This window comes from Anomaloglossus baeobatrachus, chromosome 10 (genome assembly GCF_048569485.1).
Source record: "Anomaloglossus baeobatrachus isolate aAnoBae1 chromosome 10, aAnoBae1.hap1, whole genome shotgun sequence".
Classification (NCBI taxonomy): domain Eukaryota; kingdom Metazoa; phylum Chordata; class Amphibia; order Anura; family Aromobatidae; genus Anomaloglossus; species Anomaloglossus baeobatrachus.
In genome coordinates this window covers 108707672-108732531 of record NC_134362.1, presented here as the reverse complement: position 1 = coordinate 108732531, position 24860 = coordinate 108707672, and the positions used below count along the sequence as shown (strand labels likewise).

General features: G+C 49.0%; 1 protein-coding gene and 1 long non-coding RNA gene across 3 annotated transcripts in view; one reads left to right on the top strand and one right to left on the bottom strand.

The window, feature by feature from the left end:
• Positions 1-24860, top strand: part of CCDC73 (coiled-coil domain containing 73) — a 627966-nt gene that overhangs the window by 106741 nt on the left and 496365 nt on the right. Inside the window, exon 2 of the mRNA XM_075325586.1 lies at positions 16951-17086. Coding sequence (XP_075181701.1) covers positions 16951-17086 — 136 coding nt within the window. The remainder of the gene's footprint in view (positions 1-16950; positions 17087-24860) is intronic.
• Positions 7615-11523, bottom strand: LOC142255142 (uncharacterized). 2 transcript variants are annotated; one of them, XR_012727360.1, is made up of 3 exons: positions 11413-11523; positions 9932-10072; positions 7615-7664 (listed from the first exon to the last, which is right to left on the bottom strand). It is a non-coding gene; the product is annotated as an uncharacterized LOC142255142 (long non-coding RNA). The 2 variants fall into 2 exon arrangements; XR_012727359.1 differs by lacking the exon at positions 11413-11523 and adding an exon at positions 10173-10912.

Here is a 24860-nt window from a genome sequence, read left to right as displayed (position 1 = left end):
GTTTACTGGTCAGATTAGTTGATTTTATATTTTGATAAATCGTGTGTTTCTGAATGCGGCGATACCAAATATGTGTATATTTTTTATTTTTTTAACCCTTTAATTTTCAATGGGGCTAAAGTGGGGTTATTTCAACTTTTAGGTTTTTGGGTTTTTTTTAAATTTTTAAAACTTTTTTTTTATTTTACTAGTCCCTCTAGGGGGCTATATGGATCAACAATCCGATCGCTCTGCCATATCTGAGGATCACAGCTATACAGCTGTAAACAGCAGATATGCCCATTTTCTACTTCACTCAGCTCAGTGCCGAGTGTAACCGAAAGTAATTCATGTGAGCTACAGGAGTTATCACATGACCCTGTGCTACAATGACAACCATCGGAAGTCACGTGATCACGTCACGTCACTTCCGGTATCGGCCGGTAAGTAAATGTTTACCGCTGATGCCGTTATAATGGCGTTGTCACATATTGATAGCGCCATTTAAGGGGTTAAACGGCACGAGCAGATAACAATTCTGCTCGTGGCTAGCAGGCACACATCTATGCTGTGAAACTCAGCTGAGATGTGCGCCGATCGCGGCAAGCTGCCGGAGGCAGACCGCGTGCAGTAATATTACGTTCTAGCGGTCATAGTGTTACTGCACGCGGTCTGCTTCCGGCAGCTTGCCGCGATCGGCGCACATCTCATCTCGAAGATGACCCCCCATCCTCTTTGGGGGTTGAAGTGCCGGACCTGGCCTTCGTATGTCGGGACCCTCAACTGAAAGGTGGCGTTGCGGAGGTGGTCCTTCTCCGAGTAGGTCCGGGCCAGCACCATCGCTTTCCTTTTCTCGCGGGCGGTGATCTCCCGGCCCAGCTGGAGCTGCTGCCGCTCCCAGTATGGAGCGTCTGCCTGCTCCTGCTCACTCTGCACGGGGGTCGAGCCCAGCTGGAGTTCCCCCATGTTGGCTACGACCGACACTCTCTGCACTAGGGAACCCCGCTGTGTCGCGGCCTGCTCAGCTGCCTGACAGCGGCAACCCCGCGGTGCCTCAGCCGAGGCCTGGGTTTTGAGAACGGCCAGCTTTGCCCGCTGGGCCGACTTCCAGTCAGCAGCCACTTCCATCTTGGCCGCCGGGCGGATTGCTGGGGGATCTGTTATCCGGGGCGCAACCTCTTCCAGGACCGACTGGTTCTCTGCGGGACAGGGCACCCTCCGGAGGTGGTCCTTCTCTGAGTAGGTCCGGGCCAGCACCTTCGCTTTCCTTTTCTCACGGGCGGCGATCTCCCGGCCCAGCTGGCACTGCTGCCGCTCCTAGTATGGAGCGTCTGCCTGCTCCTGCTCACTCTGCATGGGGGTCGGGCCCAGCCAGAGTTTCCCCGTTTTGGCTACGACCGACACTCTCTACACTAGGGAACCCCGCTGTGTCGCGGACTGCTCAGCTGCCTGACAGCGGCAACCCCGCGGTGCCTCAGCCGAGGCCTGGGTTTTGGGAACGGCCAGCTTTGCCCGCTGGGCCGACTTCCAGTCAGCAGCCACTTCCATCTTGGCCGGGCGGATTGCCGGGGCCTCTGTTATCCGGGGTGCGACCTCTTCCAGGACTGACAGGTTCTCTGTGGCACAGGGCACCCTCCGGAGGCTGATCTTTTTCGGAGCTGATGTTGGTGCCGGGGCGGTAATGGGCTTACTGTTGGCGGCTTCCTCATGGACTGGTGGAACGGACTCCGCTGCTGGTGTTGATGACTTAATTCAAACAGTGTAAGAAAGCAGGTTGATATACCGCGCCACACCACAGAAGCCAAAAGTTGTTAAAAGTAAATCCCTTGTTCTTTATTTTCACAGGTCTACGCGTTTCAGGGACATATCCGTCCCCTTCCTCAGGACAATGTACAGAAAATACTATATGGATAGTATTTTCTGTACATTGTCCTGAGGAAGGGGACGGATATGTCCCTGAAACGCGTAGACCTGTGAAAATAAAGAACAAGGGATTTACTTTTAACAACTTTTGGCTTCTGTGGTGTGGCGCGGTATATCAACCTGCTTTCTTACACTGTTTGAATTTTCTCATCACCGCGGGACCGCTGCCTCCTACACCATCACATCGTGATTTACATGCTTTGAAAGGGGTTGTGACTGGCACAACCGAACCAGGTGAGTTGACCTGCCAGTATTCACTTCCACGTGTATACCGGGTAAGACCCTATTTGCGCCTTATCTTTCCACAGTTATCTTATCTAGGTGTTGATGACTTAGCGGGGGGTCAGCAGCAACCGGTATGGATGGCGAGGGAGGCAATATAGAGGGCAGGGGCAGACCCGGTCCCTCAGCCTGATCGCCGGCACTCCGGGCTTGCTGGACGGGTCGGCCATGGTGCTCTCTCCGGGTCCAGGAACCAGAAGGGTGGCAGGGTCCTGGAGTCCCTGCCCTTAATCTGCTCGGTCACATGTTGCAGAATTTTCACCCGCCCCCCCTTGGTCTTTTCTCGGCCCTCCTCTAGCTGGACGGTAAGTTTCGTTTTTCGACTTCCAGCTTTGCTTTGTGGCCGTGTTCCCAGGGGGCGGGACTTCAGCTTTTCGCCCTTTCTCGGGGAAGGAGACCTTGGGCAGGAATTTTCACGCCAACAAGATGGCAACAAGATGGCGGATTCTGAAAATCTTGTAACGGATCACTGCTGACTTCATTACAAGGTGCACTTCCACAAGGTAAGTGGATGGATAAGTATCCTGTTCGCGACGCCAAAAATTGAGGTGTACCGCCCCATGCTCGGCAGCCGAGCTGCTCGGATCCGGACCTTCAGTGGGTGGCTCGAGGGTCTCCGGACCCGGGGGTCTCGTGGTCACTTCAACTGAAAGGGGGGTTGTGGTATGGGGACGTAGATGTACGGCCGAAGCCGTGTTAAGTTCATGACGCCACCCACGAGATGTGGTGAAGTTGGACACCACCGCTTCAGTTACGGGGCACCCGGGGAGATGTTTGGCAGTAAGTTTTTAACCCCTCCGTGGGCAGGGATAATGGCCCCGGAACCCATTGAGGGTGTTTGGTGGTGCAGGGAGATGGGCGACTGGAGGGTGCTGTTGTACTCACTATTAGTAAACAGACGAGTCTCTGGTAAACCAGGGTGATGGTGGTCGGTGCCCGCAGCTGGCTGCAGTCTGGTCCCCCACCCGGCTGATGGTCCATCCAACACAGGTCGCACCTGTGTTGGATGGTGGACTGCCTGTGCTTGCAACTTCAGGAGTCCGCTCCCGGCTTGTTATTGCCTAAGAATCCCTTTGCCCACAGACGCTGGCCCATGGGATCTCTGAGTCGTGGCGGTGGCTGCTTATCCTCCTCGTTGGGCTGATGCCTTCAGTCGGGACTTTGGGTGGGACAGGACCTCTAGTCCTGGCCGCAATCAGTTAATTAGCTAGCCCCCAGTAGCATGCTTCTGGACCTAGCTTCAGGGTCTGAGTACCCCCCTTTGCACTCCGATTTCCGAGTCGGTTCTCCGGGTCGGCACCGGCGTGCTACAACCCTGTCCTGGTCCACCTTGGTTCCACCGAGCCTACTTCCCAGCTCCATCAAACAGAGACCGCCGTCTGCCTCCTAGCCAAAGGTACCAGGGCTCCTACCCTGGCACCTGCTCAAATTGGTTTTTCTCCTCTGCTGGAGCTGCACACAGCTCCATCCCACACACCTCTCCAACTTGAACTCTAGACTTGATCTGTTTACTTTCCCGCCTCAGGCTATCTGAGACTCCTCGGTGGGCGTCTTCCAACCGCCTGGTTCCGCCCCCTGGTGTGTCCATCAAGCCCTGAGTGGGGTGACTAGGGTTTAAATGTTTGGCTGTATGTTACCTATGAGGGACAGGTGTAATGCGGGGCCCTATTTGTGACTACCTGGCCCGGCCAGGGCGTCACACAAGTGTCTGCGAGTCAGTATGCTGTACGTGCATGTGTTTCAGAAACACATGCACGCTCCTCTCAGATGTGTGCGCGGCTGTGCCAATGATGCGCTGTCAGACTTGTACAAGTCTGACGTGACATCAGCCGGCACAGCCTGCGCTCTCCGAACGTGAGCGTGCATGTACACAGAAACACATGTACGTTCCTGTCAGAAGTGTGCGCGGTTGTGCCAGTGATGCGCTGTGAGACTCGTACAAGTCTGACATGACATCAGCCGGCACAGCCTGCGCTCTCTGAGCATGAGCGTGCATGTAGACAGAAACACATGCACACTCCTGTCAGAAGTGTGCGCGGGTGTGCTGGTGATGGTGGTATTCTCAGCCTGCAGCCACGCGGATCCGGACTTTTACAGTTTTGATACGCTCAGCCCTATTCTTCACCATAAAATTTAAATTTTTATCTTTATGTTTGAGGCCTGAAATGTGTGAAAAAGTTGAAAAAATCAAGGGGGCCAAATACTTTCGGAAGGCACTGTATGTGTGGCAGAAGAGGAGGTGAACGGCGTTGGATATTGTTGGATACTGGAGAAGATAGAAATATGTTAGTGTATTAACGGACGGATACCACAGTACATACACATATAAATAGGTTTAGAGGGAAAATAGTTAATGGGAGGGCATCTTTAATTTAAAACATATTTAATATAAACTGCCCGTAGGCAGTTGTCAGAGCTTGACCTAATAACCCTTATACTCTTGCACCTAGGTTAAATGACAAAATGGCCCCTTCAATTTGCCTGATACCACAAATTCTATAGATGGGATTTATTAAAAAATCCTCAAAAACCAGCGCTAGAAAAGGGTTTTAACAGAAAATCTTTTTATTAGTAACAATTTGTTGCTATCCTTGTTCTAGATAGGATAAGAATAATAAATCACAGTACATAGAACCATAAAAAATATAATATAAAAAAAAAAAAACCCAAACCAACCATCTATTTCAGCCACCATATCTGCCTGGAAAAAAATTAGCCATAAAATCTCCAAAATCCCATTCCTTAAAACTAGATAATATTAAAGATCTCTCTATCTGGGTAATCGAGGAATTTTCAGAGCTACAGGTTCCTAAAACATGGCCTGATAGGGGTATTGGAACAGTTGGAGATCTTTTAGAGGGGTCTGATCTTGTCTCCTTTCAAAAACTAAAACAGAAATTTACTTTACCGGAGTTGGACTTCCTCCCATTCCTGTCTATTAAGAATGCTATTAGAAAATTAATTGCAAACAAATATTCTATCCCTTCATCTGTGGGTTCTCTTTTGTCTAATCCAGTGAGTTCATCCAGATGGAAAACTAGGAATATTTATGATTTCTTTAATGAGGATCTCCAGTTTGCAAAGTCATTGCATATTCATAACTGGGAGAGAGATCTCAATAAGACTTTCTCAGAATTCAATTGGCAGGATAGCCTTGAGTGGGCTTATAAATCAAGTAAATGTACCAATTTATTTGAATCTCATTTTAAACTTTATTCCAGATGGTACTATACACCTGTTAGGTAAAGTATCCCTTCATAACTGTTTTGAAATGTGTCATGCTACTGTAAACAATACTTTCTCTTCCTATTACCGTAGATGGCAGCCTTGGACAGAAGTTTTCCCTTGTCCTTTCTAAGCACCTCTTCAATGTTTTCTCTTTATTTTTTCTTTTCTATTCTTACTTTATCGCCTCTCACTTCCCCCTTTTTTATCATTATTTACTTGTGGACTTTGTTTATGTTTCCTTATGTTTAATACATTACCAGAAATCAACATTTTAAGCTTTTTCAGCTATGTTTAAGAATACTCCTTGATCCTCCATTCCCCTCCTCTTCTTTCCCTTCCCTGTTAAAGTTTTTCCCATCCCCTTACCCCATTCCTTATCCTACCCACTCCTTCCTTAGGAATCTGCTTTATGGAAATATTTTTTTTGCTTTAATTCATCTGCTAATGATTCCTTCTATTTCCTGTATTATTTCCCCTTTAAAATTTAATAAAAATTTCTGGAACACAAAAACACAATAAAAAAGAGTACCACCCCACGGGCTCGGCTGTGACCGCCGAGCCGCTCGGATCCGTGCTCGCACTGTGGGTGGTGGCTCGACCCTCTCACGGACCCAGGGGTCACGTCGCTCTGCAAGGGAGTTGGCCCTACACGCAGGGGCTTGATGGGGAAGTTCCACGGCCGAGGCTGCGGTGGTTTGGTTTTTGGGATGTAGGTTCGTGACGCCACCCACGGGTTGTGGTGAATAGATCGACACCACCGCTGCCGTTAACGAGGCCTCCCGGGGATGGTGTTGCACAGCTTGGTGTTGACCCCTCCGTGGGTAGGGGAGCGATGGTCCCGGGGGCCCGAGGGAGGTACTGAGGCGTGGGAGCGGGTGCGGGCTGGGTGCTGATGCTGTGACACAAGACACTGGAGTCTCTGGTAAACTAAACGGGGTGATGAAAGGGGCCCGCAGCCGGCTGCAGCTTCTCCCACGATAGGTTGGTGGTTTCCGCCTTTCTCCTGCACCTCTTTGTATGAATGTTTGACTCCTATACCTAAGCAACGGTAACCCGCTCCCCGACTTGTATATTCAGTAGGAGCCCGTTTGCCCACAGACGCTGGCCCTTTGGGTCTCTTTGCCTTGGCGGTGGCTTTACCCTGACTGGTTGGGCTGTTGTCTTCTAACGGGTCTTGTGTGGGATAGGTCCTAAAGTCCAGTCTGCAATCAGTTGATTTTACTCGGCCCTGTCGGTTCAGGGCTTTGTACTGGGTCTGAGTACCCCTCCTGGTGCTCCGGTTTCCAATCGGTTCCCTGGTTCAGTACCGGCGGGCCACCGCCCGACCCCGGTCCCTACGGTTTCACCGGCTATAATCCCAGCTCCTGCAGATGGCTACCACCATCTGCCTCCTTGTCAGAGGTGACTGGCCTCCAACCCAGCCACCGGAGAAGTCTGTTGGCAGGCCTGGACACAGGTCTGCCCTTGAACTTGACTTCTCTCTCCCTCCACTACAACTCGACTCCGTGTTTTCCCGCCTCCAGGCCTGTGAACTCAACACACTGGTCAGTAATTATCTATGGTCCTTCTGTATATATATATCTTGGCTCTGGTCATTCCTTCATTTACCCCTGATGAAGCCACACATGGTGGCGTAACGCGTGGGGCAGGCGCACCCACACTTCCTCTCTCATTATTTACTCATCTGGTATTGTATTGGCTCTCTTTGATCTGTACCATATTTATGTTAGTCCTACATTGGTGACTATGTATTGCTGTATACTGTTCTCTGGTACTGTTATTTTTGAGCCTATGTGATTTGCTCCATCTGCATTATTTCATGAGGTTTTAGTGGTGATGTGCTAATCTGTTCATGGGTGGATCACCCCTTTGATCTTTCCCAGTTTTAAGTGTTCTTAATAATATTTCTCTGTGTTATTAATAAACTTTTTCACACTTTTTGCATGCAACAAGGGACTCCTCTTGCTTCATTCCATTATTCTGGATTTTCCAGTACATGTTTGGTATAGTTGTGCCCACTCTTTCCCATGTGTTGTGTTCTAAGTTCTATTTATGGGTTGGAGCACACTTCCGTAATTTATTTATTCAAAGTGGTGCCGTCCCCATTTGTTTCTTAGTATTCATTATACAACAATCAGCCAAACAGCATGATATGATGATTGCAGCTGGGTTTATTTCTGAGCAGTAGAACGTCAGTTTCAGAAGACAGGGAACATCCAGCAAGAATATAAGAAGACACAGGACAAAGTGGACTGTGAACAAAAAAAGGACACAAAAGGTCATATTAAAAATGAGCATTAAAAAAAGCTAAAAGACTCAAAAAATGCGATAACACCAGAGCCCTGCAAACCAAACAAAAAAGAAAAATCCAATAGAAAATGGTTCAAAAATTCAACAGCAGAATGAGTATGGGGATTACAAAAAGGACGCAAAAGTCTGTCTCTCATTTAGCCCATTGGGTGCTACTGTGCCAAGGAGAAAAATCCAGCGGCACTCAACACGCGCCAGCGCTTTATGAATGTCCCCACCCCTTATTCCAAGATGCACACGATTGATCCCCCTGACCTTAAGGCCAGAGGGATCAGACCCATGATGCATCCTGAAGTGGCGGGGAATGGTTTTGAGGGTATCAACATCCTCGGGTTTAGTCTGCCTAGCGGCGACTATATCCCTATTATGTTCCCTCGTCCGGGTCCTCAACTCACGGCTTGTAAACCCGACATATATTAAATTGCAACCACACGTAGCGTAATAAATTACGCCTGTGCTGCTGCAGGAAATGTAATGTCGGATTTGAAAAGTTTTGGATCCGTTGGAGGACTCAAAGGATGTGGCCCTGATGATGTTTCCGTGACGGCACGCAAGGCAAGAACCACAGGGGTAGGACCCCCACCTGGGGCGTCCCGTGGCAAAAGGCAGGCTAGTCTGCGTGACATAATGGTTATGAACCAGCATGTCACGCAAACTCCGGCCCCGGCGAGCCGTCATGAGAGGTCGCTCAGGCAACATGTCCCTCAGCACTGGTTCGGTTTGTAAAACCGGCCATTGTTTAGTAAGAATTTGTCTTATTTGGTCCCATTGATGGTTGAAAGACGAGATGAACCGAACCTTAGGCTCGGTCGATCGTGTCCTTCCGGGGTTAAATCTCAGAAGGAGTTGGTCACGTGGTGCCAATTTGGCGCGTTTATACGCCTTTTTAATGGATCTTCCGCTATACCCTCTCTCTCTGAATCTGTCACGCATTTCCTTGGCCCGATCCTCAAATACACTTATGTCGGAACAAATTCGCTTCAATCGAATGAATTGTCCAGTTGGTATAGCATTAATAGTGGATTTGGGATGGCCAGAGGACGCGTGCAACAGTGCATTCACGGAGGAGGGCTTACGGTAGATATCGGTGGTTAACACCCCGTGATCACTAATGGATATCGTGAGATACAAAAAATAAATTTTAATTGGGTCAGACCGAAATGTAAGGTAGATGTTGTAGGGATTGAAGTTCAATTGGCGCACAAAGTCCTCAAGCTCAGGGGCGGTTACAACCCAGATGACGAAAATGTCGTCAATGAAACGGAGCCAGCACTGCACATGGGAGCTAGCAGGCACACCGCCGCCGAAAACCTCCCTCTCCCAGAATCCCAGGAAGAGGTTTGCGTACGCCGGTGCTCAAGCCACCCCCATCGCAGTGCCGCGCCGCTGGAGGAAGAACCACTGGCCGAAGGTGAAGACATTGTGCGTCAGTACAAACTCCAATAATTCAAGGATGAGACATCGCAGGGAGGATTCCCAATTGCTCATACTCAGAAAATACTCTACTGCCAGAAGACCATCTTCGTGACAGATATTAGTATATAATGTCTCAACATCCAGTGTCACCAGTGACACTCCACCATCCACCGGTATGCCATTAAGCCTCCTAAGGACGTCCGAGGTGTCTCTAACATGGGAGGGCAGCGTCTCAACCAGTGGCTGAAGATAAAAATCAATGAACTTACAGACTGCATCGCATAGCCCTCCAATGCCAGAGACAATCAGACGTCCAGGGGGAACCCGAGGGTTCTTGTGAATTTTTGGCAATAGGTAGAAGGTGGTGTCACCGGCATCTTTGGAAGGAGACCGTCATAGATCTTTTTATTGATGGTACCAGAGGCAAGAGCATTTTCGAGTATTAAGGTCAATTGGGTGTGGAATGCATCAAGCGGATTTGAAGGGAGTGCCTGGTAAAAATCAGCATTCTTCAGTTGTTTAAAAACTTCACACTCATACATGGCGGTTGGCCAGACCACCACATTGCCCCCTTTATCCGCCGGTTTAATCCCTATCCCATCCAGATTTCTTAATTCCTCAAGAGTCCTTTGGTGTTTCACAGAAAGATTGTTACTCAAGTGTCTCTTGGAAAGTCCTTTGAGATCCCCCAAGACCAAGTCATGGAAGATCTGGACCTGGGGGCACAACGAAAAAGGGGGGAACGTAGTGGAGCGCGGATATAAATGTATAGGGAAGATGCCAGAAAGCTCACCAGACGCCTGACCCTCCAACTCCTCAAGAGTGTGAATGGCCTCCTACTCGATCTCATCAGGATTCAGACCAGGCTGGAGGTTTTTTGAATGTAGTTTATGGAGGACGAGCTTCCTGAGGAAGAGGTTCAGATCTTTAGAGACTGTGAAAAGATCAAAGTTAGAATCAGGTACAAAAGTTAACCCTAATTTCAAGACTTCAACCTGATCATTAGTCAATTCAATTTTTGAAAGATTAATCACCTCCAACTCATTCATATTGCCCTTCTTCATAATTGGACGTGGTGTAGATTTAACAGGGCCCGGAGGCACTTTCCCCGGTCTACTTTTACCAGCAAGGCCTCTAGTAAAAGGTCTGGATGTAGATGCAGGTGCCAAATTATCATCTTCTCCTGACGAGATAGAGGAGGCTGATAAAGATGCCGAAAGGCCAACAACATGTCTCCTGTGGCGTGTCATCCCCTTCCAGCGGTAGACCTGCTGGTTTTTGTAATCTGTAGCATCACGCTGATATTTTGTGGTTTTATTAGTGACCAGCTCCTTCTCCCATTTGACAAATTCTTTATTCATGGTCTCGTTAAAGTTGGAAAATTCCAGGGGGGTTAAGTTCTTTAGACAGGCGGTCCTGTAGGGTAGTAATCTCTGAATCAATGTCACAGAGAGAGGTCTCATTATTTTTAATGAGTAATTGCATAAAAGTCCTGGAGCATGCAGAAGCTGCATCCTCCCAATCCCTCTTAAATACCTCATCCGTGACACTGAAAGAGGGAAAGACCTGAACCCTTAGACCCCTGGGTATCAATCCCCGCTCAAGATAACGCTGCATGAACGCCCTATTCCACCAAAGTCTCATTCTGCGATTGAACAAAAGTTTGGTCTGGTTACAGAGCTCCCTGTGCGATCGGGAGTCAGCAGAGTTGTCCACTTCACCCTCAGTGTCAAAAACCTGGTTAAGTTGGGTCTATAATGGTTTATAATCCATGCTGCTCAGAAATAAGGCTGTGAAAAAAAACACAGAAAAACGGATTAGAAAAAGTTTGAGCAGCAAGAGTGGATTTCATTGAAAGTACACAGGCAACAACTTCAATTAGTGTAAATATATAAGAAAAGACAGAAGTCATTAAATTTGCCTAAATATATCCATACATCCCATGATCAAAAGATAAACAAGAAAAATTTCTATGATAAGCATAGAAATTTATTGGAACATAAAGTACATGGGATATAAAAGTACAGAGAAGTATATCATAACCAGAAAAATGACACAAAAAGGTGAAAAACACCCCATGTGGGGCCACATGTCAAAACAACGTATATACTTGCTCCCTAATAAAGTGCTGAGAAAATCACATATATAGGTAAGAAAGCCGTTTGCAGCAAAGCACCTTACTACATACACTGAACAAAGTCAGAGGGCTGCATGCTGCAAAACAGTAAAGCATGAGTATCTCCACAGCACTACACTTAAAGTGAGGGAGCTTACCAGGATAAAACACCTTGCATGTGGACAAACATGGGGACAAGTCCCAACACGTGTTTCATGTGACTTCCTCAGGGGACCATGGACAACAGTAAGACAAGGTGGGTATATATACTTGCCGTAGCCTAATGGGATCTGTAACACCTGTCGCAGTTGGGCGGTGCAGGAATGCATTGCATCAGCATGGGCGGCTACTCCGGCGTCCACTGGGTTGAGGGAAATCCAACACATGACGTCAGATTACCCAGAGGACGCTGGGAGGAGAGCCGCCCATACTGAGCATGCTCAGTTCCTGAACCCGGAAGTGCGACAACAAATGCCATATTAGGTACTGGCAAAGGTAAGGGCAGATCATATAACTGAAGAAAACCCACGCAATCATATACATGCATAGAAACAGCAGAAAATGCATTAAAAGAGCGCCACAGCAAAGGCACAAGACTAATTATTACAATTTGGATCAGAAATTATGCATTAGAATAAATAGTTACAAAATATTAGCACAATGTCAGTATTCATATACATCAATCAGCCAAACAGCATGATATGATGATCGCAGCTGGGTTTATTTCTGAGCAGTAGGACGTCAGTTTCAGAAGACAGGGAACATCCGGCAAGAATATAAGAAGACACAGGACAAGGTGGACTGTGAACAAAAAAGGACACAAAAGGTCATATTAAAAATGAGCATACAAGTATACTAACGGTTGTACAAACTTTCAAATTTTAACTTTTTAGATCTTTCCTTACGGGAGGCACATACTTGAACGTTGCAAAACGGTAAAACATTTTTATTTTTATTGTTACGGGAAATGGGTCCGGGTCCTTCACTCACCCACCCAAACAACCTGTACCTGCACCCCTTTTCCCCAGTCCAGGAATGGGCCTAGGTGTTTGCCAACAGGACGGGTGCAGGTTTCACAATTGCCTGTCTTTTCAGAGGCCCCACGTCCAAGGGGACCCTTGACTCGGAGGATGGCCACCGGTTGTAGTAGTGGCGGGCCTCGGCCATTTATTTCCCGCAGGCCCATCCTCCAGTCTGCCTCTCTGGAGGCTGTGAAACTGGAAGGCCGGTTAAGGAAAGGTATTATTTACAAGCCCAAAAGTTTTTGGGTGGCCTGCAAGTTCTACCCCTTGTCTCTAGGTAACTGGGGCAAAACAAATTCCCAACGGGGACGGCAGTAGGGTCCCAACGGGGACTGTGTCACTTTGGCAGCCGGGTTCCACTGCCTTTACTCTTGGTCTTCATCCTCCTCGTACTCAGCCTCAATGGTCACTCCAAGGCTGTACGGCGGGGGAGGGGACTGGGGCTGCTCTGGGGCACTGCGGCCCTCTCTCAGGTGGACATCCAGGGCAAACCAGCCCCTCTCCCCACAATGCCGGGTATACTGGACCAAGTCACCGGGTAGCAGGTCACAATCCGGGTGACCATAGGGTAAGTGCGGGTTTACATCTCTGCGGGAGAAGAACAATTCGGCCTCCAGGCCGGGCTCATACATGAACCCCCATCCGCGGTCACGGTCGAACCTCCGGACCTGGCCCTGGTACTTTTGGCCTCGTACCCGGTAGGTGGCACTCCTCAAATTGTCCTTTTCCCGGATCGTGCAGGCGAGGATCTCCTCTTTTCTCCTCTCGCAGGCCTCGATCTCCCGGTCCGTCTGGTTTGGCCGCCGCTCCCAATACGGGGCATCTGCGTGCCCGGGGTCTGTACGGGTGGGGGTCTGGCCCAGCTGGAGTTCTCCGGTGGCGGCCATGACCGTCACCCTCTGGGGGGAACCCCACTGCATCGTGGCTGGCCCTGCTGCCTTGCAGCGGCCTCCCCTCGGGACCTCAGCCAAGGCCTTAGACCCGGGAACGGCCTGCCTCACCTTCGGGGCCTTCTTTTGGCTAACGCTCTCCCCCTCGGCAGGGCGAACTGCCGGGGCCGGGGCCTCTCTGGGCATTGCCTTCACCGGGACTGGCGGGATCATGTCCGGGATGGGCACCTTCCATGGTTACGGGGTTTGTGCGGGCCGGGTATACGGCCATCCGCGAGCCGTGTCCACAGGTGGGTCCTCATGGGCAGTTAGGACGGGTTCCACCGCCGGTGTTAGGGGCGGCGGACTGAGCGGGAGGGCAGCTGCAGCTAGAACGGGCCGTGGAGGAGGCAACAGGGGAAGCGGGGGCAGACGGGGTCCCTCAGCCGCAGCGACCGGTCCCTCCAGGACATAGGGGCGTGGGTCGCCCACCCGCTCCTCCAAATTCGCCTCCATCTCGCGTGCCCGGACAGCCAGCCGAAGCTAGCTCCCCCATCTCGGTTGCCCACTGCTCCATTAAGTACCTCATCTGTACTTGTAGGCGGCAGCACATAAGAGTCGTCCGGGCTTCCCCTCATGCCGCTGTTCCGGGCGCGGGCTCCGGGAATTCAGGCTTCTCAGATGGGGCAGACATGTTGCACTCTCGGGATCCAGGAGCACAACGGGTCGCAGAGTCCTGGCATCCCTGCCCTTCATCTCCTCAGTCACATGAGGCCGAATCTTCACCCGCCCCCCCCTTGGTCTTTTCCGAGCACTCTCCTTGCTCTTCACACCGCTCTGCTCTCGGGGGGGTGGGGTTTCACTTTCGCGCCCTTTCTGCTCAGGGAAGACGTCTCGGGCGGGAACTTTTGGCGCCAAAGATGGCGGATTCTGCAATTTTTCAGCGGGAAGCCGCTAACAACAATTTCAAGGCGCACTTCCAAAGGTAAGTGGATGGTTCTATCCTGTTCATGACGCCAAAAGAGTCGATGTGTACCGACCCGCGGGCTCGGCTACGACCGCCGAGCCGCTCAGATCCGTGCTCGTACTGTGGGTGGTGGCTCGAGCCTCTCACGGACCCGGGGGTCACGTCGCTCTGCAAGGGAGTTGGCCCTACAAGCAGGGGTTTGACGGGGAAGTTCCATGGCCGGGGCCGCGGTGGTTTGGTATGGGATGTAAGTTCGTGATGCCCCCACAGGTTGTGGTGAATAGATGGACACCACTGCTGCCGTTAACTAGGCCTCCCAGGGACGGTGTTGCGCATCTTGGTGTTGACCCCTCCGTGGGTAGGGGAGCGATGGTCCCGGGGGCCCGAGGGAGGTGCTGAGGCGTGGGAGCATGTGCGGGCTGGGTGCTGATGCTGTGCGGCGCAGTGCGCGGCCCGAAAGCACTGGTGTACTCACTATGACACAAGACACCGGAGTCTCTGCTAAACCAAACGGGGTGATGAAAGGGGCCCGCAGCTGGCTGCAGCTTCTCCCAGAATAGGTTGGTGGTTTCCACCTTTCTCCTGCACCTCTTTGTATGAATGTTTGACTCCTATGCCTAAGCAATGGTAGCCCGCTCCCCGACTTGTATATGCCGTAGGAGCCCGTTTGCCCACAGACGCTGGCCCTTTGGGTCTCTATGCCTTGGCGGTGGCTTTACCCTGACTGGTTGGGCTGTTGTCTTCTAACGGGTCTTGTGTGGGATAGGTCCTAAATTTCAGTCCGCAATCAGTTGATTTGACTCGGCCCTGTCGGTTCAGGGCTTTGTACTGAGTCTGAGTACCCCTCCTGGTGCTCCGTTTTCCAATCAGTTCCCCGGTCGGGACCGGCAGGCCACCGCCCGACCCCGGTCCCTACGATTCCACCGGCTATAATCCCAGCTCCTGCAGATGGCCACCACCGTCTGCCTCCTTGTCAGAGGTGACTGGGCTCCAACCCAGCCACCGGAGAAGTCTGTTGGCAACCCTGGACACAGGTCTGCCCTTGAACTTAACTTCTCTCTCCCTCCACTACAACTCGACTCCGTGTTTTCCCGCCTCCAGGCCTGTGAACTCATCAGTGGGCGGAACCAACTGACTGGCTCCGCCCCCCTGGTGTGGACATCAAACCTGGAGGGTGGTGACAAGGGTTTCTAGGTTGACTGCTGTCACCTGGTCGGGGATGGGGTGGTGTTGTGTGTGTGACTACCTGGGACGACCTGACCAGTCCAGGGCGTCACAAAAGCATGTAAAAAACACAAGTAACCTAGCTGAGCAAATAGCTACAGAAAATCTGCAAAAAATCTGCAACAACAAAAACTCAGCAAATATGAGTACATAGTCTTAGTTTAGCTTGCCAAGTCTGAAATGTAGACAGATCATTCCTGAAGTTTGATATATTGCACTTCTTTAGTTTACATTACTAATAACATTAAGGCGGGCTTTGCACGTTGCGACATCGCAAGCCGATGCTGCGATGTCGCACGCGATAGTCCCCGCCCCCGTCGCAGGTACGATATCGTGTGATAGCTGGCGTAGTGAAAATTATCGCTACGCCAGCTTCACATGCACTCACCTGCCCTGCGACCGTCGCTCTGGCCGGCGACCCGCCTCCTTCCTAAGGGGGCGGGTCGTGCGGCGTCATAGCGACATCACACGGCAGGTGGCCAATAGCAGCGGAGGGGCAGAGATGAGCAGGATGTAAACATCCCGTTCACCTCCTTCCTTCCGTATAGCCGCCGGCGGCAGGTAAGGTGATGTTCCTCGCTCCTGCGGCTTCATACACAGCGATGTGTGCAGCCGCAGGAGCGAGGAACTATATCGTACCTGTCGCTGCACCAGCATTATGGAAATGTCGGTGAATGCAACAATGATACGATAACGACGTTTTTGCGCTTGTTCATCGTCTCATCTAGCATTTACACAGTACGATGTCGAAACTGACGTCGGATGTGCGTCACTTTCGATTTGACCCCACCGACATGTCGCAACGTGCAAAGCCTCCCTAACAGTGTTTATCATAAATTGGAACTTTTCTTAAAAGACACCTTGAGATAAGAACAACCAGGACTATATTACAACCAGGACAAACTCATTTTCTAGATGTTGTAATTGCCCTAAATATTATATCACCAATTTTATTATGTAATTAAAGAATGTCCATGAAAACCCACAGTACATTTAGTGCGAGAGTCAGAGGTAATTTTAAAATAGTTGTTGTTTCTTTGCTTATGATGATATTCCCTTTATTGCGCTGTGTTTAATTTCATACCTTATAAAACATGAAAAATGAGTATTGTGCATTTCTCTCTTCCTATGTTATGTTATCCATTCCTTTTGATTACAGTCACTTTTACTGCTAATCTTTATGCATACATACATTTTTAATCCTGAATATCGTATCATTAAAGAAAACATAAAATATATTTCTTTTAATAGATATTTAATAGAAAAATTTGAAAGTATTTAACAAGCATCTGGTCAAGAGTAATTAAATGAGATCAGCGTTATTTTTCAATATAGGGACATAAAAAAAACAAGAACGTGGTGTCGTAAGAAGTGATGCTTAGATGATCTCTCTTATGCATTTTAATAAGTTTACTTTCCTGCATGCACATTCAATTACAATTGTTTTTTTAATTAATTTAAAAAATATAATAAATGTATATTATTTTTACACCAGTCACAAACTAGTTAGACATCATAGTATTATTTTTGGTGTATATATAATGTCTAGTTTTTAATTAATGTGATAATAGGAGACTGATTATTAATATATAGACTATCATATTTGTCATACAGGAGCAGAAACTACAGTTGCACATTTTAGCAAAGGAAGACCACATTAAACAGTTAGGTGAATGCAAAAAATGCATTGAGAATGTGACACAGCAATTTGGAATGATAAAAGAGGTGCATGAAATGCTGGAGCAAACTGGTAAATCCTCTATAGTAAAACTACATTGCATTATATGAAGTCTGTTAATCATAGATTTTTTTTTTAGCCTAATTAATGTCACAATGAATTCCATAATTGAATGTACAAGAACTTTACTGCCAGCATTTTACTTTTCTAGTTTTTATTCTGCTTAAAGCCACAGATTCCCTTTATATGTTTTCCTTTCTTTTTCGCAGTTAGTTCATTTACATGGGCGAATTTGGTCCATAAGTCATACTAGAATAGGACATGTCTCTCCATTAGCTTTTTATTTGCCAAGCAGATGAAAAAACTGACACTTGAATAAGGCCTTGGAGAAAATTAAAGTCTTGCTGTAGTGATACCTTATACTAGATTAATACAATAAATAAAATAAAATTATTTTACATACTATTTTTCTGGAAATGTTGCTTACTAATGAAGATAATTAGTCAGTCTCGAATGTTTGCTTTTTAAACATATTTTATGTATTAGTTCACCATTAAAAGGCATCAGAAATACATGACATCTCCTTCTCTTAGGCCTGTTTCACACATCAGTGAAAAACACAGACATTTTTCACTGACGTGTTAAAAACGCATATGTCCCTCCGTATGCTGTGATTCTCGGCACACGTGTGTTCTCCATGTGCTATCTGTGATCCGTGATAGCATATGTAATTAAACTCACCTGTCCCTATTCCTGCTGTCCGTGGTGCTGAAGTCTGTGTCCGGCCTATTGTAAATACATTTTCCAGTTTGGGGCTCCCTCTTGTGGTCAGTGCTGGCGGTGCAGTTGATTTGTGGAATGAAAGCCACGCACCTGCAGAGGACTGGCAATCAGGGTCAGACTGGAACTATATAACTGAGTAGTTTTCTCTTGTTACTTGCCGGTGCTCAATGGTCTCATGTGTGTTAAGGACATTCTGTAACCAGCCCTGCTCATAGCCAGAACCCCTCTGAGATAAGTGTTTTTTGTGTGTGTGTGACTTTCATTCCAGAAATCAACTGCACCGCTAGCACTGACCACAAGAGGGAGCCCCAAACTGGAAAACGTATTCACAACACTGGCCACTGTGTCTCTCACTGCTGCAGCTACTTCCGGGTCGGCTGTGCAGTGCATAACTGCATATGCATGAAAATAATGAGCTGGCCTGGAAGCAACAAGCAGCAGCAGCCGGAGACCATGTCACTGGAGATGGGTGAGTTTAAAAAAGTTTTTTATTTTCAATGTACATGTTTCATGGATCACATCATAGTGTGGTCCGTGGGATATCAGTGATACAAAAAAAAACCGGACATGTCTCTGTGCGGAAATCATGGATACGCATGTACGCACAGAGACACAGTCAGTGAAAAATCACTGATCTGTGCGCAGACCCATTGATTTTAAGGGGTCTGCGTATGTCTATGATTCTGGTACGTATAAAAACTGTCACATACGTACCAGAATCACTGACGTGTGAAATAAGCCCTACTAGGAGCAATAAGCTACTTTTATGCATGTGATGCCAGTTTATCTAATAAAAAGTGTCTTTATGCAAATAGTGTTTTTTTCAGTAAAAATAGTAAAAACGTACTAGATCTGTGCTAAATTAATTCAATTGTAACCACCTTGCATGTAAATTTGATGTAAAGACTATTTAACTTAAGTCCAAATATTATGTCCAAAATGTGTGCTTGTGTAACCTAGTTTGATTTTCCCACCATTTTTGTCACTGAAAAGATTTCATGCATATTGGAAGGAAGCATGTTTGCATTAAAGTGAACTATTCTCCCAAGTGGACAACTGTCCAGCTTGAGGTGAGCTGCAAAATCTGATGGCCAGACACTCCATAAATATATGTTTGTGTACTTGATTCATTGTTTAGGAAAAAACATTCTGCATACTTGTAAATTATAAACTAAAACAAATATTGGCTCAAAAACGACCACACAAAAGACCACTTTATAGCGTACTGTTGATGCCTCAACAGGTATGGGCAGTTACATATTGGGTACTGGTTTTTGAAGAAAAAAAAATAGAGATAAAAAGGTGCAATAAAGGGCAAAAAAAACCTTCTATGGATACCCAACTTGCCCAAGAATTTACATGAATCAGTCACAAGACTCACAACATTTATTATCTGATTACAACAGAACCAGATAAAAGGTGAATTATATTAGGCTGCAAGTGTACAATTAGGTCTTAAAGTTGAAAAATAATGCTTAACTGAAGGATCACAGTGATTTTAACAAATAACATATTGTGATTTCTAGATCTCTAGGTCAGAGCATCTCTAAGGCGGGCTTTGCACACTACGACATCGCAGGTGCGATGTCGATGGGGTCAAATCGAAAGTGACGCACATCCGGCGTCGCTGTCGATGTCATAGTGTGTAAATCCTTTTACATACGATTAACGAGCGCAAAAGCGTCGTTATCGTATGATCGGTGTAGGGTCCGACATTTCCATAATTTAGCAGCTGCGACAGGTATGATGTTGTTCCTCGCTCCTGCGGCAGCACACATCGCTGTGTATGAAGCTGCAGGAGCGAGGAACATCACCTTACCTGCGTCCCGGCTGCAATGCGGAAGGACGGAGGTGGGTGGGATGTTTACGTCCCACTCATCTCCGCCCCTCCGCTCCTATTGGCCGCCTGCCGTGTGACGTCGCTGTGACGCCGCATGACCCGCCCCCTTAGGAAGGAGGCGGTTCACCGGCCAGAGCGACGTCGCAGGGCAGGTAAGTGCATGTGAAGCTGCCGTAGCGATAATGTTCACTACGGCAGCTATCACAAGATATCGCTGCTGCGATGGGGGCGGGTACTATCGTGCTCAGCATTGCAAGCATCGGCTTGCAATGTCGCAGCGTGCAAAGTACCCCTAAAACAATAGATTGTGTAGGGTTTGACTCACATAAAAAGGTTAGTACCTGTCTAAAGTGATTCAAGGAAGGAGAACAGTAAACCAGCAAGTAAATAGGTCATAAGTTGCTTATTTATGCACAGCACATGAGGCATAAAAGCTAGCCTTTTGAATGATTCAATCCAACAAGGGATTTAAGGCTGCTTTACACGGTATGGGGCACTTTGCACACTGCGACATCGCAGGTGCGATGTCGGTGGGGTCAAATTGAAAATGACGCACTTCCGGCATCGCATGCGACATCGCAGTGTGTAAAGGCTGGATGATACGATTAACGAGCGCAAAAGCGTCGTAATCGTATCATCGGTGCAGCGTCGGCGTAATCCATGATTACGCTGACGCGACGGTCCGATGTTGTTCCTCGCTCCTGCGGCAGCACACATCGCTGTGTGTGAAGTCGCAGGAGCGAGGAACGTCTCCTACCGGCCTCACTGCGGCTTCCGTAGGATATGCGGAAGGAAGGAGGTGGGCAGGATGTTTACATCCTGCTCATCTCCGCCCCTCCGCTCTGATTGGCTGCCTGCCGTGTGACGTCGCAGTGACGCCGCACGACACGCCCCCTTAACAAGGAGGCGGGTCGCCGGCCACAGGGACGTCGCACGGCAGGTGAGTGTGTGTGTGAAGCTGGCGTAGCGATAATTTTCGCTACGCCAGCTATCACCACATATCGCTGCTGCGACGGGGGCGGGCACTATCGCACTCGGCATCGCAGCATCGGGCTGCGATGTCGTAGTGTGCAAAGCCCGCCTATGACCGATTGTGCAATTTCACAATCGATCGTACCCGCCCCTGTCCTATTTGCGTCACGGGCAAATCGCTGCCCGTGTCGCACAAAGTCGGTAACCCCCGTCACACGTACTTACCTCTCGTGCGACCACGCTGTGGGCGGTGAACGTCCACTTCCTGGAGTGGGAGGGACGTTCGGCGTCACAGCGACGTCACACGGCCGCCAGCCAATGGAAGCGGAGGGGCGGAGATGAGCGGGACGTAAACATCCTGCCCACCTCCTTCCTTCACATAGCCGGCGGCGGCCGCGTGACGCAGGTGAGCTGCTGTTCATCGTTCCCGGGTTGTCACACGGAGCGGCGTGTGCTACCACGGAAACGATGAACAACTAAATTAAACGATATTATGGAACCTAGCGACCAGTACACGACTCACAATTTGTGAGCGATACTGCGTCGCTAGGAGGTGTCACACAGGCCGGCATCGCCAGCGATGCCGGATGTGCGTCACAAAAACCGTGACCCCGACGATCTATCGCACGATAGATTGTCTGGTGTAAAGCAGCCTTTAGTGTTGCATTAATTGATGTCTATAATAGAAAAGTGGCAGAACACACAGTGCATCACAGGCTGTTGCATAAAGGCCACTTTACACACAGAGATAAATCTTTGGCAGATCTGTGGTTGCAGTGAAATCATGGACATATTGTTCCATTTGTACACAGCCACAAACCTGGCACTGATTGTCCACAATTTCACTGCAACCACAGATCTGACGCAGATTTATCTGTGTGTGTAAAGTGGCCTTAAGAGGATGCATAGCCACAGACCTGTCAAAGTACATATTAGCTGTTTAATTTTATTCCGTTGAACCAAAATTTAAAGGCAATGTCTGATTTTTATTGATTGACATTCAATAAATTTAAATACAAAATTACTTTTGTCAGTTTCAAACTATTACAGTTGTTTTTTCTTACTTTAAAAGAAGATTACCAACAAGTTTGTCCATGTGTGTATACAGTCATGGCTGAAAGTGTTGGCACCCTTGAAATTGTTCCAGAAAATAAAGTACTGTATTTATCTCAGAAAATTATTGCAGCTACGGACGTTTTGTTATACACGTTTATTTCCTCTGTGTGTATTGGAACGACCCCAGAGAGACAACAGGCAAATTGGACAGAATTTCACACAAAACTCTAAAAATGGGCCGGACAAAACTGTTGGCACCTTCAGCTTAATATTTGGTTGCACACCTTTTGGAATAAGTAACTGCAATCAATCGCATAACCATCACCAAGCTTCTTACACCTCTCAATTGGAATTTTGAGCAGCTCTTCTTTTGCAAATTGCTCGAGTTCTCTCATATTTGAAGGCGCCTTCTCCCAACAGAAATTTTAAGATCTCTCCATAGGTGTTCAAAGGTCCAGACTCATTGCTGCCACTTCAGAACAGTTCAGAACTCTCCAGCGCTTTGTATTGTACCGCCCCGGTGTTAGTCGGGCTGCTCGGATCCGGGATCGTGGCTCGAGGGGGTACGGACCCAGCTTGGCAGACACTTTGATCCATAAAAAGGGGATATTTACAGGGGAAAAGTTCGTGACGCCACCTGTGGGTTGCGGTAATGGGAGTACCGCCGCTGCTGAAGGAGTACCGGGGCAGATGGTGTTAAGCAGCAAGATGTCAATTCCTCCGCAGGTAGGGAAGGCCTCGGGCTCAGGGGGTTGGTAGTTATTTGGGAAAACAGCTTGCAGGGGACCAGAGTACTCACTGTGAGTAGTCGTGGTGCTGGATGAGGTTTAGAAAGGAGACACACACGCTGTAGGTAAACCAAAGTCTCTGTGTACAGCTGCCGCTGCCGGGAACCCGTCCAAGTACCCGGTCCCACCAATGTCACTTAGTGATCCGGAGCCCATCTCCGTGCACAAGTTATAGTCCGTTAGTGGTCCCCGTGGCTTGAAGCTGTTGGGGGCCCTGCTCACTATGTGTAGTGTAGCCGTGTTCTTGAGGGCTGGCACGAGGGACTTTTGTGGGTTACTGTTTTTGGATACACCCCTGTCCCCCTCGTTGTGCTGATGCCCTCAACCTCTGAGCTCATAGGGAAGTCCTTGAAGGTCCTCTCCCTTTCAGGTGAATTGCCAGGATGTTGAATCGGCTCCTGACCTAGGGTCCTGTAACCCGTCGTGCTTGATACCAGTCAGTTCTTTTGGGCGTTCTGGTGCCGACAGTCCTCCAAGACTACATCCGTCACACCCTTGTCAAATGTCACTGCTACCGGTCCCCGACTCCTCTAGACCCGAATCACCACATGCAACCCAACCAGTCTTCCCTAGCTCCCCAGGAGCTCACTCTCCCAGCTCCTCTCTCTTTGGAGCCTACTTCTCTTCCCTCTCTCTGTCTCCCTCTCACAGTCTGCTCAGTTCCCCAGTGGCCGGCCCATTTTCCAGTTTGTCCAACCCCCCTGGTGTGTCTGGCAGTGACTGATGTGAGGTGATTGGGTTTTGTGCAGATGGGAGTGACATTTGTTTCTTGGGTACCTGGAACCATGGGGGGTAGGCCCTACACCCTGGGTAAGGATGCAGTTCCCTGTGGCACCCTGATGTATTCAGGGGTGCTACATTCCCCCTTGGTTAAACATAGGTCGTCCGCGAGCTACAGCGCACACAGAGTTTTATTGAACTGGAAATTAAAAATAACATATAAATATTCTTCCCACGCAGGGGAGGCACATTTCTTATAACGTTGCAAACAGATAGAGTCCAACACTGGAACACCTGGGAATGCTACCAGTTGTAGTGGTAGCTGGGGACTCAGCCTACTCCACTGCAGCCCCTTCCTGTGACAGTCCATTCCCATTGTCCCTTTCCCCTCAACCCGCCACCCAAAACACCTGAACCCCTGGTGTCACCTCTAATCATGGTGTTGCACCACCCCGAGTTCCTTGCATTGTCCGTCGTGATGGAATTGAAGTCCGGATGGTTCAGAGGACTACTCTGGTAGGCACACTAGGTGCAACTATTTACAAAGAGCACAAGTTCATGTCGGCTGCTGCCAGTCCTGCAGCCATGGTCCATTTTTAAACTAAATGAATTAAACAGGGTCCATGCACTGGGTGCAAAACTGTAAAACATTTCAAATTATTTAAGCATTATGCTTACATTTTACATGCATATTTACATTTGGTATGAGATAGCCGGGTTCAGCTACCATTACTCTCTTGGGACTACTGCGGAGGCTGGTACTATCTTCCCTTCTTTCATGGCAAATCTGTTGACCTCTAAGGCATACCAGCCCCGCTCCCCACAATGCCGGTAATACGAAACCATATCTCCTGGTTTCAGGTTTCGATCGGGGTGTCCCTTTGGGAAGTGTTCCCTCCTGGAAACAAACACCCCAGCAGCAAGGCCCGACTCGGCAATAAACCCCCACCCCTTGATGGGGTCTAAACGCTCAACAAGGACCCGGTACCACGGCCCTGTGACCCGGTAGGTAGCCTTCCTCAGATGCTCCTTTTCACGGTGAGTACGGGCGGTGACCTCTGCCCGATGCTGCTCTCTGGCGGATATCTTTGCGAGCAGCTGCTGCTGGCGTCTGCCCCAGTATGGAGCGCGGACCTCAGGTTCCACTTCCTCCAGAGGAACCAGATGTATTCAGAGTCCCGCAGCCCCGGTAGCTACCGGGAGGCCACGCTGCAGTGGAATCGGCATGTTGGTGGGTTCCCCCCCTGCAGCAGCAACAAGATGAGCCGGCTGTTCCATAGCTGGGGTAGAAGTGGCCGGGTGCTCTGTACCAGGGTACAGGCCCGGTGATGCAGCCTGGTCTGGTCTAGCCGGGGATGGTACCGGAGGCGTTGCGGCCTGGTCTGGTCTGGCCGGTGGTAGGGCCGGAAGCATTGTGGCCTGCTCATCTTCCGCGGGGGCAGGAGGCTCCACTGCCGGTGTTGGGGGCAGCGTCTCGGCCATAGCTTCGGCCGAGGGTGGAGGAGGAGACATGGCTGTGACGGTGGTTGGGGGCAGACTGGGTTCCATGGCTGGGTAGGCCGGATTAACCGGAACTGGGTTTCTGCTTACCTGCTCCACACGCAGGGCTTCCACTTCACAGGCCCGCACAACCGCGTCCACACTCCTCATCTCGATCCTCCAGTCGTCCAACAAGAACAGGAACTGC